At 39.4% G+C, this 16380-nt stretch overlaps 2 protein-coding genes across 3 annotated transcripts; one reads left to right on the top strand and one right to left on the bottom strand.

The window, feature by feature from the left end:
* Positions 1-3466: 3466 nt before the first annotated feature.
* On the bottom strand, positions 3467-9901 carry NDUFS6 (NADH:ubiquinone oxidoreductase subunit S6). The gene is made up of 4 exons (XM_010708612.4): positions 9692-9901; positions 7568-7621; positions 4672-4794; positions 3467-3616 (listed from the first exon to the last, which is right to left on the bottom strand). Exons 1-4 carry the CDS (start codon positions 9833-9835, stop codon positions 3551-3553), a joined length of 387 nt encoding a protein of 128 aa, XP_010706914.1. The 5' UTR covers positions 9836-9901; the 3' UTR covers positions 3467-3550.
* On the top strand, positions 9863-10484 carry MRPL36 (mitochondrial ribosomal protein L36). 2 transcript variants are annotated; one of them, XM_085220579.1, is made up of 2 exons: positions 9863-9987; positions 10088-10484. In XM_085220579.1, the coding sequence occupies exon 2, from the start codon at positions 10098-10100 to the stop codon at positions 10401-10403; it is 306 nt and encodes a 101-aa protein (XP_085076705.1). In that variant the 5' UTR covers positions 9863-9987; positions 10088-10097; the 3' UTR covers positions 10404-10484. The 2 variants fall into 2 exon arrangements, with proteins under 2 accessions (XP_085076705.1, XP_085076706.1); XM_085220580.1 differs by having other exon boundaries at positions 9876-9993.
* The last annotated feature ends 5896 nt before the right edge of the window (positions 10485-16380 follow it).

The following is a 16380-nucleotide window of genomic DNA, read 5'->3' as shown; positions in this document are numbered from 1 at the left end:
CTTACATAATTTGTTCTTCCATATGACAGTGTTTGGTTTGTCATCTCAATTTTTGACACCGGAATGCTAAGTATTTCAGATGGCAAAATGAGTATCAAGTCATTGGATGGAATGCAGACCTGGAGTAATCAAGAACGACTGCAGAACTTTTAGATGCAGAAAAATAAAGTTCCTGTTACTGTCAGTTAAGTGTACCATATCTGAGTGCCGTGAGCTGTTCTCAGCATGGCAAAAAAAGTCAGTCAGCACATTCAACTTGCAACTTCACATTGCAATCACTCAATAGAAAATTTGGAGATTTGTGATCTAGGAAGTCTGGAACAAAAGTTGTCACTACCTGGATGTGCATGTTCTTCCATGCATCTTGTTGCACCAGCTGCTAAATGCTGAACAACGCTTGACAAAAAGAAAAGTATGTGAAAGTATCATCATCCAAATCAATGAAATTTACAGCAAGGATACATATTATGTTTTTGATTATACTTTTCTTGTTGTGATACATTGCTTCTGATGAAACTGCTATTCTTCCCTAATTACACAAGTCCTGATGGGTGTCTGATGAGGCATGATAATTTACACCATAATATTCATGACAAGTTGAATACAAGGTCATTTCTACCCCAATCAATCCATTCCACTAGCAAGGCTGAATTGACAGATGCAATTTCCAACAATCCTTGGCTTCAGGTTTAGAGAACATACTCAGAGGCCACCACAAAAATTTAATTACTCTTAAAGCCTTTGCAGATCAATAGCAGAGAACATACCAAAGAATGCCAACAATGCAGCTATTACAGAACTAAACATTTCTATTGCTATTACTTTATGCTTTATTTTATTTAAAATTTGCACAGGAGGTATAGGGATGCTGTCTGCTAATTTGGAGAAGCATGTTACAAGAGCAAACTCCAGAGTACAGTCAGATGCTCTATGATTCAAAGAAACTTTAAAAAGATGCACTTGCACATTGAAGTCAGTCAGATAAAATAGTGCTTTATACTTTTTACAAACTAACCAGACTCAGTCTGTAAACCAATTTTTAGTTGCTTTTTTAATTAGAGGATGGAGAATACTCCCTATTTTCATAGTATCTGAGCATATGTTATGGTTCGTACTATGGTAACTGGAACAAGAGTCTATAATTCCAACCTTGGAAGAAGTTATCTATGAAAACAGAACAGTGACTGATAGAATTCAGGTCTGTATGTTTTACTCCATATTGCTTTCTAATCAGAATTTTTGTCTAAGAAACAATGCTGCTTTTATACTTCAGTGTTTTATTTTACAGTCATAAATCCATTTCCACACACATCCACTTATGGCAACAATAATTTCTGCTTTTTCTCACTTTTTTTCACGCTGATTAAAGTTGGTCTTTTCACAGATAAGTGGATGGTAGGACCTGAAGTGCAAGAGACTTCATATAAACAGTCACACACAACTAGATATGTAAACCTAGCTGCCAGGAAATATGTAGTGAAGTCTGGAGTTTTCCTATGACAATTGTCAGTGCAAAGTACAAAACTTCTCTGCTTCACCAGTAGAAATCAATAGCTCTACATGAAACAAGTACTTTAGGGAGAACAAGAACAGAATTCCATAGCTGAGACCAGTGGGAAGGGATTTGTCAGAGTCCTCCTCAGCAGATGCTGTGCCAACTTAAACATTGTTAATTTATTATGAACAACAGCGACCCAAGTAGATAAATTATTCATAAGAAAAATCAAAGGTGCAAGGAAGATGACCACATACAACAATGTATCTTTTTGCAGAGATGATAGCACATAAGTGAATTTCATCAGTCCTGTACAGCAATATATACTTACAAATTATTACCTCTTTAGCCTACATCATTACAAAGAATGAAGGCCAGTCTGATGATCACTGAAATGAGTAGCAATGGAAGTGACAAAGAAGAAACGGAAAGAAATAGACAGGAAGATTAAGCTCTATCAGGTGGAATATGTATTAAAAAAAGGTGCATATGCATATAAGCAACTGCAGTGATAGCCTCTAAATATAACTTCTACAGACAGAATAGTTTACACCTACCCTTAAGACTGATTGCAGTAGTTCAACTTCATCTACAAATTGACACAAGTGAGTTTAGTAGCAACAGATGCGTATGATTTGATTCAACTTGACACCATTACCTCAATTTAATTAAAGTAATATAAGGAGCAACTTTAGTAGAATCTGTGCCACTGAACTTCAACCAAGCAGCAACAACTGCCTGGGACCACTTCTCATTACTAGAGTTAAAAAAAAAAAAAGTCACCTAACAGCAAGAGATTAAAGCTCTCTCTGAAGCAGAGGCCAAAGTTCCCATCCTTCTCTGGGCATATATCTTGACTGAAAGTCAGTCTGGAATGCCATAGAAATGAAATCAAGCAAGAAGCAGCAGTGCAGGGCAATGAAGTTAGTGAAGGATCTGGAGCACAAGCCTTGTGAGGAGTGACCGAGGAGCTGGGATTCTTTGGTCTGGAGGAGGCTCAGGGTTGACCTTATTGCTCTGTACAACTACCTGAAGGGAGGTTGTGGTGAGGTGGGAGTCAGCTTCTTCTCCTGCACAACTAGAGATAATACTAGATGGAATGGCCTCAAGTTGCACCAGGGGAGATTCAGGTTGGATGTTAGGAAATTATTCTTCTCTGAGAAGAAGTGAAGTCACCGTGGTGAAATCACCATCCTGGAGGTGTTCAAGTAATGTTTAGATGTTCTACAGAGTGACATGGTTTAGTGGATTATATTCCATGGTTCTAAGATGATGTCCTTCAATCAGCCTAATATAGCCTCAGTGGCATTACACAACCTGACAACTAAGAGCCTCCACCTAACAAAATAATGGAGCAAAAGATGCTATCTGAAATGGAGCAATAACTCTACTTTCTTGAATCAGACAAGACCAATTCCTGAAGTAGCTTCAAACGTGTGAAATCCAAGCAAAATCAGTTATTTATATTCTAATCTTCTCATATGGAAGAGAATTGCTTATGTCCTCACCCTTCAGCTCATGCTGATCACCATTTTAATGTCCTTCCAATAAAGGAAGGACAGCTGCTTAATTCAAAGACCACAGTCTTGCTTCTGAGATACACATCTGTAAATGCTACAGTGCTGAATGTTCTATTTTTCTATCGCTTTTATTTTTGAACCTAGCTAGATTCAAAGCCATGAGCAAATTAACAGTATCAACACCAAAAAACAATATTCCAGGGTAATCTACTGCCCAGTCATTTAAATTCAATTCAGTGTTCAAAAGAATACAAGTCCACTTGTCACAAACCATCTTTACTGTAGTCTAATGCCACCATGCCACCTTCAAGTCCACAAGAAGTCTGCCAAACAAGACACTTGTGCCAAAAAACAAAAGTAAGTACTATATAGATAATATACCAATACTTGTAAAGGTAGGTTTTAAAGATGTGCAGACTGGACTTTCCATAGTTAAGATAAACACAAATGCTTGTCTTGAGCTTTTAAATATATTGTTTATTTATAGTTAAGCGTTAACATCTTAACAGATATGTGCAAGCATGCAGGTAATCATTCAGTGATGTTTCTGTTTAAACTGAAGTCCACAGTAGCCACATGTTCCAGTCTTTGTGTCTTTGTCCTGCAAAAATATAAAGACACAGAAGCTGCTAGTTTCACTTCACAGAACTTTCTGCAGATATCAGCATTCAAGATTTAAACTACAGATGTTGCAGAATTTGTCTGTTAACACAAAGATCTCAAAAGTAACAAAAGCTAAAGAATTCCTCAAGAAGAGTGTAATGCAGGTCAAAAGGAGTAAGTCAACAGATCAGCAGTGTGCTACAGACATTAACTTCCTAAGACTAATAAAAACAAGCTTTCAAGTTTGAATTAGGATATTAGAACATCTGCTTTGAAGAATGTAAAATGGATCATTATAAAATGCTGTTTGTTCAAAATATAAATGTCTGTGTTTGTAGTTGAGAGTTGCAACAGCACTGCTGCTAAAGGACACTAGCATCTCTCACTAACTTCTTGAGTATTAAAGTAAACACCAAAGTTTAGATGAGCAAGCAAAGACAGTCATCCACTGCAACAGTTTGCCTGAGAACAAAACCTAATCAGCTAGAACTCGACTGAGTTCTCAGTAGTCTTCAATGTTATTACTCTCCAGAAAGACACTTGTATCACTACTGTCAAGGAAAATAGAAAGATATAAGTCTTATTTCTTCACTGATTCTCTATGATGGAATCTTTCAATCTTCAGAACTACCAGGATTCCCATGAACTGAAAATACATTTCATTTAGTCCTTGAACTTGCAAGATTCAATATAAATGGCATGATCCAAAATATACAGCATTTAAACACCTAGACTAAGCGCCTCAAAACAGAGCAAGTGTTTCTGATTACAAGGCACTGCTTGTTCATAGTACTTTGTAGTTAACTTCTTTTTTCAGAAAAGAAAACAAAACAAACTTTCTAACAAATCAACATCACAAGAAAAATTTCTAGTAACTTCAAGTGGAAACTCTCTAACTTTTCTGGGTAGAAACCTTAATTTTACATCAGGCACTAAATAAAATGAGCTGCTCAGTAGTTATTCTTTTACTTTGTTCAATTAATATGCTAAAAGATCATCTTACAGATAAGAATTCACAAGTAAAGCAGGCTATATGAAGAATAGCAGTATTACCAAGTTGATGTACACTTTAGGATGTCCCAAAGCTCCACCACCACCATCACACGATATAATTCTGCTTTCAACCTCACTCACAGGCTGCTCTGCTATTAAATCAATTGCAAAGTTCTTATTCACCTGCAAGAGGGGAAGGAGAAAAAAAAAAAAAAAAGCTTTTGAGTGGTAAAGGCAACCAAACAGAAAACAAGTGCTGTTTACTGTTTCCCCAAATAGTTCCACTGCAGCCATCTAGAGAAGCTCCAAAATGTTTCCCTCCATCTTGCCCACAGCTGCAGCAACTTACGTTGTGCTGTAAAATAGATCAGCAAATTGAAGACGTTAAATTCAGCAAAAATCATCCCTTTCCCTGACACAGTGCTCAGGCTTACAACATGACCTAGCCAGATTCAGCAAAGAGGTGAGCAGGAACAAGCTGAAAATAGAAAATATTTAACTGACGCTGCCTCTGTACTGTACTTTAGCCACTAGATGATAAAACTGCAAGAACACTGTGCTGATAAACTCAAAAATAACAGTGGGACAAGTAAGGTCAGAAAGAAACAACTGCCAATAGCTTAGAGCCTCCCATCATACAAGTTATTCCACCACTGCACATGAAGCTGAAGAAAACATTACCATAGTGGCTAACAGTTAGAAAAGCAAATTGTTCCAAATCAGAAACAAAAAAAAAAAAACCATCTGAACATGATGCTGCTCTGTGGATTTACCTTATACACAATTCCTGAATTGGATGTAACTGGCTGCATGACTTCTGCTAGAGCATGTCTACACAACTTCAAAACATAACCATTCCCTGAGTGGGTCAGAGGCATGCGACTGAGTGACTTGCACCTAGGTAGAATCTATAGCATTTTTTTTCCACCCATCTAAGCTATCTTTGTCTAACTAGGTCACAAAACTATTTCTATCAAAGATAACATTACACATGCAAGTTTATTAAAAAAAATACATGAAAACCCAAATAAGGCATTATCTATTATACTGCATGTAAAATTCACTAACATGCAGGAATCTGAGTTTTAGGAAATATTTTTTGTTAGTTAATCTCACAGCTTCAGCTGCTGCACTGGCACAATAGGAAAGGTAGAGCTGAAGTGGAAGGTGTGCGTGGTATTAGATTCTATGGTATCTTTGGGATTACACAAGAACAAGATTACTCTGTCCTGGCTGCAGCCTGACTGGCAGTTTAATATCTGCCATTCTCAGTCTTCTCACAGCTGACTGTTTTAGATCCTTACCAGAGATCATTAATCCCCTGATTCTCTACAGTTAAACATTCAAGACCCAGCATAGAGAACAATGATTTCAACAAAAACACATGGATTCCATTAGCCAAACAATTAGACTGGCAGAAATATATACATATATACAAATAACCTGGACCTTGTCTCCCAGAGGCTGGCATGAGCTCAGAGAAACCATGTGCCAAACCAAGGCATGTGGTCAAACTTCATTGAAGACACAGCAAGCTAGCTTCAGAAACAAGACAGCATTAAGATTGTAGATACTTCTGCAAAGTTGCAACACCACCAGTCAAAATGCATTTGGGAAACTTCTAACAGTAAAGCCACGCAAATTTGGTTCAGACATTACAATTAAAATCAAGCATTTGATGGTGCTTAATAGACTTGCAGTTTGCCATTTGCTGGGAAAAGTGGAGCAAGGGATGAACTACAGAATTCCTTCATAAAAAAAAAAATGATCCAGAAATAAATTGTTCACAAAAGCACATCAGGGGACCCACAATCTCTAGAGAATTAAAGCCAAAGTGCATCTCCTAGTAACACAGAAACAAGCGTTGCATTTGGGAAAGACTTGATCAGGATCCTCCCAGGAGTAAACTGCTTAATACATGTTCAGTGACACTCTCCTTTAACTATTTCCCCATGTAGAATTCCTACTTTTGCTACGCAGTAGGAGTTAAATAGCTCATATTTTATGAAACTCCTGATTCAATGGAGGAAAACTCAACATAAAAACTCAAAAATATAGTTAAAATAATTAGGTTAATTAGAATGGTAATAGTTACATGTGAACACATTAAAAATCTACCACATCTTAATGTCTTTTATATGCATATATATTTACAGCGTTAACACTAACACAATAGTGAGATACTCAGGCACTAGTGAACACAGAACAGTTAAAACAATATTTGATTCTCTTCTAAAGGCCAGCATGTCAACAAGACCAGATAAAACATCTGAGGAAGTCTTTATTCAGCTTATTCCAGTTTTGAAACTTAACTGGTAGTTTGGAAAAGAAGAAATATTAAAAACATGTTTGAAGGGCCTAACTTCAGTCAATAACCAAGCAATGTCACATGTCATGCAACACAATCCCTACAGAAAAACAGGGCCAGGTATTTCTTACGAATAATACAGCACTATTGCATGTTGAGAACTTTCTGAATTTAGTTACTCTTAAAGGACATCTTTCTTAAACAGAGAGAATAATTAAGAGTTTTGGATTTCTTTCCTCTTCTTAAATGTAGTATGTCACAGAATTCATGTTACCATAATTTTGCATAGAAACATAACCATACTAGCATTGTGATTTAACTAGAATCTGAGTTTCTAGGGTAAGTCACAGGTAACATATAACTTGAAGTATTAAAATACACATAAAAAAAATTACTGGTATCCTCAGTGTATAACTTACCAATAAGATAATTTGAGTATTCAAAAATATAAGTCTGGTATGTGTTTTCTGGGTAACTGTTATTGATTATCATTTATAATATGTAATGTTTTCCTGCCTAAAGATATTGTAAGCGCATAAAAGATTGTCTAAAACTAAAACATGCTACAAATCCAAGTAACCGACAGATAGTACACATTAATAAATAAAATTACTCCCACTCCCCAGAGAGAAAGTAGCAATAGGTTACCTCCTTTTGTCGTCCAACAAATCTAACTCTCCTGTAATCCTTTTCATCATACACCTGAAATACATAACTTCACGTTATTTAAAAAAATCTTGACCACAAACAAAGATTACAAAAGCTAAGGACATTATCAAGACTAAATTATTTAAAGCGCTTCTCAAGTTTCAATTGTCACCATCCTGCCAGTGTGCACTGCACAGGAAAAAAAAATTCCCCTTTCTCTTCAAGTAAACGTAGGTTGGAAAAAAGAAGATAAGGGGCAGGAAGCAGCAAGGCAGAGGTGGTTAAAACCGGTAAATAGAAGCCTTAGAGATGACCAGAAACACCAATAGATTTATTGTTCCTTGAGCCCACAGTGCCATCTGGAAGGTAAACTGAACTATGAAAGGTTATATAAAATTTTATTCATATAAATATATATATATATGAATAAAATAAAACTTTCTAATATATATGAAAAACAGTCAAGTAGCCATATATATGGCCTTCTAACATCAACTGCACCAGCCACATCTCTTTCAGAACTCCACAAAACATTACATGGCTCTCTCTAGTTGCCATACTCAGGAGGTAGTTACACAAGATTACCTCCTATCTATCAACATCTCAACTGCATCAATTGTTGCATTCAGATCACAGTGTTTGTTAACTACAATACTTATGATTAAAAACATGCACACAAGTTTTGACTACATAGCATCCAACAACAATGAATTCTATAGCATGCATTCAATAAGGAAGTGCTCAACTCTACTGTAAGCCAGTTATCTGACAGAAATTGCATGCTGTCTAGATACTCTGGTTCATAAAATTGCAAACATTTAATTTCCAAAGAACTTTCTCTGCATTTTTCATGGATCAACTTAAAGATTCAACCATCACCTACCAGCAGTAGACTGTCAAGAACTAAACATGTTACAAGAACGTTCTAATCAGAACTAATGGACTACAGAGTTGCAATAACTCAGAATTATTATGCAGGGTTTCTCTAAACGTAATGCCTCCTGTTTAATTACACTGGCTCACATCTGAGGCAGATGTTGGTGGTATGGCAGTAGAAATTCACAGAATCACAGAATGGCCAGGGTTGGAAGGGACCTCAAGGATCATGAATCTCCAACCCCCCCTGCCACATGCAGGACCACCAACCTCCCCATTTAATACTAGACCAGGCTGCCCATGGCCTCATCCAATCTGGCCTTGAACACCTCCAGGGATGGGGCATTCACAACCTCTCTGGGCAGCCTGTTCCAGCACCTCACCACTCTCTCTATAAAGAGCTTCTCCCTGGTATCCAAACTAAATCTTCCCTCCCTCAACTTAAAACCATTTCCCCTTGTCCTGCTATTATCCACCCTTTCAAAGAGTTGACTCCCTCTTGCATTGAACCTTCCTGACAACATTCCATTACATTTTGTCACCATGTGACAGATGACAGCAGTGAGGCAGTCTGACAACATGGCATCTGACAAGGAAATGCAGATGAAGCAAGGATATGCCAGCAAATTGCTCTATGAAGAAAAAGTGTCACCCACTGGCACTCATGGATGCATGCTCACCGTTGATGGAGACCAAACAGTGCATAAGAGCACAGTGAGGCAGTGGGTGCTGTGTTTCAACACCGGTAACAGCAAATCATCTTGGCTGATGCAGAGTTTTATGAGTGCAGCATACAAACTTTTGTTCATCGCTGGCCAAAATGCACAGCTAGTGGTGGTGACTATATTCCTAAGTAGCTCTTTGTAGCTTAGAATTTGCTCTACCAAACAGTATTATCACACTCATTGGATCTGCTGTGGGTTCTATAGATATAAATAGAAGACACTCATTATGGAGCGACATACATATACTCAAAATGAAGGGAAACAAGTTGAAAATGCTTGCCTATGGAGCAGTACTTTGTTCAGGCCACAAAGAAGGGAATTTGCAAGATGGGTACATCAGCACGGGGGGAAAAAAAACAACAACAACACAGGATCACGGATAGGTTCAGCCTATCCAGGGCTCCGGAGGGCAGAAAATGCAAACACTGTAGCTTCACAATGGCATAAGATAAAAACGTTCCTTCAGCTACTACCTGCCGGCTCACGCCCGAGAAAGCCCAGACCCTCCGCCACAGCCCCTCACCTGCCCCGTATGCGTCACCAGCTCGCCCGTGGCGGCAACCCGCACACCATAGAACCGAATGGAGACAGCAGCAGCCTGACGGAACGGCACCGATCGCCCCCAAGGCCTCAGCAAGCAGCGGAAGGTCGCGTAGGGCGCCGCCATCTTGAGCCCGCTTCAGCGGGCGTGCGCATGCGCGTCCTCCGCCCTTTCCTCCGCCTGGTCTCGGCACTGCGCATGCGCGCGGCTCACGCGGGAGGGCGCCCTCGGCCCGACGAGTAGAGGAGTGGTCTTCATCTGTCGGGGCGGCGGGGCCGGTAACGGTCGGGCCGCGCGCGCGTTGCGCCCCAGTGAAGGGAGGGAGAGGAGGGGCGGGGAGGGGGCGGTAACTGTGCTCATAGCTCGCTATCCTTGCAGGGCGCGGATCATGCTGTCCTTCCTGGCCAGGGTCGCCGGCGGGCCGCTCCGCTCGCTGGGCCGCTCGCCCTTGTGTTCGCTGGCGCCGCGGTGGCGGATGGCGGTCGTCCCCGTGCCGCTGTGCAGTGCGGAGACCGCCCGCAGCCGGGTACTGCTGGCCGGCCCGCCGCTGCCTGGGCTGCTGCAGCTCTGCGCGGGGCTGAAGACTAAAACGTCGATAAAAAGGCGCTGCAAGGACTGCTACATTGTTCGCCGCCGGGGCCGGCTGTACGTCTGCTGCAAGACCAATCCCCGGCACAAGCAACGGAAGCTGTAGCCCCGTATGTGCGGCGCTCGTGAATGGCTGGGAACGTATCCCAGAAGAGAGGAAAGCAATAAACGTGGTGCTTGTGTGTAAGGCCTTGAATTGTATGTACATCCGTGTCACCGGGATCGCTCCTTCTTCCCTGGTTGTCCCAGCTGGCTGCTCGGGACCCAAATCAGAAAGTGACAGTGTTGGATCTTGGCTCTAAAAGCGGAGTAACTGAAGTTTGTAGTGTAGCAGTCACTGCATTGACCCTGCTTCAAACCACGGATGCTGAGAAATAATGTGGAAAGATACAACTCTGGACCTCTTAATCTCTTAGCCTCAAAGACTCTCTTACTATCAGCTTACTTTTAAGTTAGTAAGAGTGAAGTGAAATCCCTCTGACTCAGAGATATATTTGTGCTTCATACCAAGCAAAACGAAAATAAATATGGTTGGATAGTGCCTTATTACAACATATTATAATTCTTTCATTAAGAAAACCTTGATGTTGAAAACTGGTTACAGAACCAACAGTATAAAATGTAGTTGGGCTCTATAGTGGAAAGAAATACGTTATACTGAAAGATGATGTTCCAACTTTTGATTCATATGGGGGCTGCTCTTCCTGCTTCATTATATTGGCCCACAGTGTCAGAGGTGGATGTTAGTGGTATGGCAGTAGAGATGGAATCTTCCCACCAGTATTCCACAACATTGAAAAAGTGTTTTCATGTTTTTCATTTCACTGTTGACACTGCTGAAACCCTCATGCATATTTCTACATCATACACCATTTTGTCATACTGTTCCTCGTCTGTCTGTCTCACAGCATCAAAATGTAACTGAATATTTTTGAGAAGGTTCAGCCTCTACTGCCATACCATGCCAACATCTACCTCTAACATTGTATTCCAACATAGTAAAATAGGAGGCATTACTTTTGTAGTAATACTTTCTAAATGCTTGTGCACTTAAATGTAAGCAGAAGAATTTCCTGAAAAATTTTACTCCTGCTTTAATGCACATTACCAATTAAGCAATCTAACGGGAGTCTTTAAAAGCTGTAATTTTCCAATTCAAGTTAACAATACCCTTTTATTTTAGGTGTCTGCTGTATATTTTCCTTTGGCAGAAAAGTCCCGTATGTTGTAAACCGCTATGGTAGTTGATGAGATTAAGACCCCTTTAAGGTAAACAGTGTAAATAAGTATAGAAAACCCAGTGATTTTCTCAACCCTTTTTCTAGATGATCATGGGGAATATGCAGGGACTGAGCCATGGGTTAAATGAGTTGCCCCTCTGATGAAGAGAGAGTCTGTGGGATTTTTTGGGTTGCCTCCCAAACAGTTCATCCAGCTCTGTGATTCTGTCAGAAATAAAAGGCCAGTGCCCTGTTAAAAGACAAATGTATGGGAATTGCTGAATCATGGCCTGAAACTCTGATTGACCACCTGAGGTGAGCAGTGAGTCAGCCCTGGGAGCACAGGTGAAGGCAATCCACCTGTGCTGCCAGAAGGGGTGGAGCCTGGCTCCACCTCTCCTAGACCCATTTAAGAGCTGACTGCCAGTGGGAAGGATCTGTTCTGGACATCACTCCTCTTGGAGTCTTGGTGAGCCTAGGATAAGGGTAAGCTTTCCATCCGTTCTTTAGTACGATAATCTGTTTAGCCTAACTTTCTTGTATCTTTCTTGTATATTTCTTAATTATAACATCTGTATCTTCATTGATCATATAACAAATTGTGTTGGGTTTCAGACTGAGCAGCATCAAATGTTGAAGAGGGAGATCTGCAAGTTTGAACTGTCAGGGATAGGAACAGCAATTGATCACGAGTTTGAATCACAATGTAGTTGCATGTGGAAATCAGGGGCAGGGTTTACTCATATCAGCTTGATAGCTGTTAAATCCAGTCATAATTCCTCTCTGCAACAGGGAATGAAATTTATAAATACAATTACTGTACTGGAGAGAGGTGCACAAAACACTATGCTTACTTTTTCTCTTTTAGCCCAAAGCTTTAGCTCAGGTTATTGTAGAATACAGACTCAGCAGTCCATTTCAACAACTTATAATTAAGAAAAAATGTTTTTTCAATGAAAGTCATTGAATTTACTGCTGGTCAGAAACTTAAAATTTGAAGTAATATAAATTGTTTTATATGGCTGTAGATTATTCATGTGTCATCATCTGAATGGTCAGTTTGCAATACCTGGGAGGAGGGTTCAAAAGAATGAAGTGTTTATGGCCATCATTTAGACAGCTTAGTTGGTACCACATATAGACTTTTGGAAATTACAGGATTATGAACTAGAAGTCTTGGAATTGTGATTATACTCTGCTATTTACTTGCTGGATAATCTTGAAAAAGTGATTTTGTCTTTGTCTCTGTTTTTCTATCTGTTAAGTGGGAGTACTGACTTTCATGCTTCTGAGTAGGCTTTTGTTGTTGATGCCCACAAATTATTACAGAGGTAGGAAAAAAAAAAATTCATATCTTTTTGTAATCTGGGTGGCGTTGTGAAAGTGAGTAGAGCTGGAGGAGCTGCATGTTCACTTTTGCTTCATCCAACTGCTACAAAGTCAGATGTCAGTTATGTCAGTCAACCCTGTTGTTGGTAGGTAAGGGTTTACATCTTCCATTGCAGACTTTCCAGGTGCTATGTTACTTAATAGCTTTTTACAAAAATTAGGGCATTCAGTTGCTACTTAAGCTATCCAGGCCAAAAATGTAGTCCTGGAATGCTAAAAACACCTATTGATATTAGTTCCATAATTGTATGGTTTTTCTTTTCTATTTCATTGGGTTTTTTTGCACAATGTTGTAAAAGCAGGTGAAAAGTAGGCAGTGATGAGAATGCAGTTAAACTGTAACGTGGTTCTGGGGGGAAGATAGGACTCAATACCATAGGAAGATGAATCCTTACACTAGATAATGAATAAGACTCAGGCTCCAATTACAGTTTCAGCCTCTAGTTTTTTGCTGATGTTGTGTTAGGATACCCCTTCCAGTAATTCCTCATTCTTTAAATCCCCACGGTAGAGTAGAAGTGTGACAACTGATGTCTCCTGTGACTGTCTCCATTGTACAGTTATGAAAATAATTTGCAGTTGTGAGTGACTGAACTTGCTTAATTCCTCAAAACTGTCCTAGGGAATGAGACTGTCACATTCTCGATATGTAACAGGTGGATATGTATTTAGGTCAACTGGAGGATAAATTGTAGCACTCATGTATATTAATAACTGCCAGACTTTATGTGTATGGGAATTGCTGCATTGGTTGCTGAATTCAGAACAATGGCTTGTCAGTAATGACAGGTGGGAGAGAAATCTTTAGGAAGTGTAGTACTGGGAGAGCTGTTTCTGCTTGGATCAAGGAGGTACATACAGAGATGAGCTGATTGACAGGTGACTTCTTGAGACTCTGACACCTCCAAAGTCTATTTCTCAGACTCAATTAAAATAGTAGCTGTTTTTTGGTTTGGTATGCACCTTGTAGCTATTCCAAATATTATATCTCATAGATTGGGAAAATAAAAATAAGCACAAATGAAGGGCTAACTTTAAACGTAGTTGCTAATGCTTTTATGAAGTATTAGCATTTGAAAGCTTTCGTTTGTAGGGAAATGAAATGTGTGATTGAAAAATCTGTAACATCTGTGAATCGAACTATGCAAAGAAAATGAAAAGCTGGAATTACAGCTTTACAGCAAGAAATATGAAAAACAAGTGCTCTTACATAAGGCATAAGAAGGTGAGTAGCAGGCTGCTGTCTAGTAGGAAGCAATGTGAATGGATGCAACAGCGCCACGGGAGGCACTGTTCAGAATGTGTTCAGAGTAATGCCAAAGTCTTCCTGAAATCTCAGTGAGCTCCATGCGTCTGATATGAGATATACGTCACCAAGCTTTTGGTAATGAAGTCTATTTGTAGCATAAGTATTTTCTAAAACTCTGAATCAGCAAGGCTGGACCTACTTTGTATGCACTGATGAAAACTATCAAATTACTTTTAAGGTACAAAATAAGAATGCATTTGTCCCATTCAGTTTAATAAGGCTGATCATCCATTCAGATACTGATATTCATTCCATCACAGCCTATCAGATTATTCATTTAGACCTTAGAATCTGTACCAGTAGCTTAAATGTAGTTAACGTGATAGTCCTAGAGAGTGAAAATGGGCTGGCTTCCTTCTGTCTTGAAAGAATGATTTACATCACTACCCATGAGTGATTGTGCCCTCATCTGTCCAATCTCTCCTGCTGTCCAGGACAGGATTTTTCTTCTTGCAGGAATAGCTGAACTGCAGAAGAAGCTGCTATTGAACTGTCACAGTTTCTGCCCGGTTTGTTTAGGTATGTGGTATTCTTTTATACCTCTGGGAGATAAACTGCAGCAGTTTAGTTATTGTTCCATATCCTACTCGTAGTGGAGGCAGCAATCTTTATAAGAGATTCATCACAGTGAAGACATTGAACCTGATCTAAAAATGATGAAAATGGGTATGGAGAGATATTGGTACCCTAGATTAAGCTGTCACTTACTGGAGTTATCCACTATCCTTCAGAAATGGAAAACTCACATTTCACTGAAAAGCCTGAGTGTCAAACTTTGAGCTCTGTTTTCAAGAAAGCACCTTTTTTATGTGCCACGCAAGGGGAAGAAGATGAACTGCATGCTTGGTGGAGCTGTTTGGTCTAAAAATGCACAAGTTCCATTTGATGGTTGAAAGTGAGCAAAGAAGCAGGCAGGAAATAATATAAGCCTCTCTCTGAGGTTAAAGATTGGTAATGGACAATGTCCAAATGAGGAAAAGGCCAGGAACAAGTAGTCTCAAGTTTTAAAAGGGGGTTTATCATGAGGAAAATAACTTGGGAAACTTTTTCTTTATAAAAGCAATGTCTGCAGTGTCTAAAATAGGTCACTTTCCTACGAAATTCAGGCTTTAGATAAGAACCAGTGTAGTTAGATTGTGTGTCAAGTATTTTACTTTTGCTTTGAATGCTCATCCTGCTATTAAATGACATGTTGGTTTCAGGAGAATTGCCTGGTCATTCATCCCAACCTCCAATTGCACCCTCACAAAGAGGGAACTTACATGATGTGTTTAAGTGAACTGCAACTACAGTAAATACAAAACAGTAATCCAGGGCTCAGTCTGAAGGCTGAAGAATTCCATGAGTCAAAAGAGCTGCAGCAAGCGAATACAGAGTGGGTTGACCAGGCAGCTGGTCATGCAAACGTGAGTCTGCTCTGAAACTCTATCACTTCCCTGTTAAAAATGTAACTGCTTTGCTTTGATATGCAGTTACTGAATTTTCTGTCTTCCACTGTTAGAGTCTATTTTTTCTTCACAAGGTACAGAGACTAAATTCAAGTCAGCCTTGTATTTTGATAAGGTTGTAAATTAGTCATTTCAAATTCTTCAGTGTAAAATATTTTTTTCTAGCCTCTGAATAATTATATTTCCTATATCTTTCCCCCCACCGTTCCCCGTTTCTTATTTTTTCCTTTAAGTATGCAGGTATGGGACCTGTATGCAGAATCAGCCTTAATATCGCTGAGGTTAAAATGCTCCTGAATCTTGTGCTTGCCAGTCTTCTGGTCATCTGAAGATCAAATTAACACTACAACTTCCTGTTTAGAGTTCAGGTTTGTTGTCAGTTTTCTATGTCCAGTTGAGACTTCACACTGCTTCTCAAGCAACTCTGTTTTGCACTTATAGCTGTAATGTCCACTTGCCACCTACACATTTGAATGTAACTAAATAAAGTTATGATTACACTGTGTATTGAGCAGCATAAAATCTTCCCTGTGACTTCCCCATAATTGTTACTTTTTGCTGATTATTACCCTGCATTTATCTGTCCTTGATCTATATTACTCCTAGATCAATGATGTAGTATATCACTTGTCCTTACACTTCTGAAAGCAAATTCAGATGTCATGATGGTTCACCGTTTGTACTTTTTGACATCTCCTCCTGGAGCAGTAGTTAATT

Source organism: Meleagris gallopavo, chromosome 3 (assembly GCF_905368555.1).
Source record: "Meleagris gallopavo chromosome 3, MGAL_WU_HG_1.1, whole genome shotgun sequence".
NCBI lineage: Eukaryota > Metazoa > Chordata > Aves > Galliformes > Phasianidae > Meleagris > Meleagris gallopavo.
This window is presented reverse-complemented; position numbering and strand designations above follow the sequence as displayed.

Excerpts from the sequence above, each read along its gene's own strand:
- MRPL36 (XM_085220579.1), top strand. The coding sequence starts at position 10,098 with ATGCTGTCCTTCCTGGCCAGGGTCGCCGGCGGGCCGCTCCGCTCGCTG.
- NDUFS6 (XM_010708612.4), bottom strand. The coding sequence starts at position 9,835 with ATGGCGGCGCCCTACGCGACCTTCCGCTGCTTGCTGAGGCCTTGGGGG. Across the intron at positions 7,622-9,691 it reads TGGTGACGCATACGGGGCAG|GTGTATGATGAAAAGGATTA; the intron begins GTGAGGGGCTGT and ends TATGTATTTCAG. Across the intron at positions 4,795-7,567 it reads TTGTTGGACGACAAAAGGAG|GTGAATAAGAACTTTGCAAT; the intron begins GTAACCTATTGC and ends CCCCTCTTGCAG.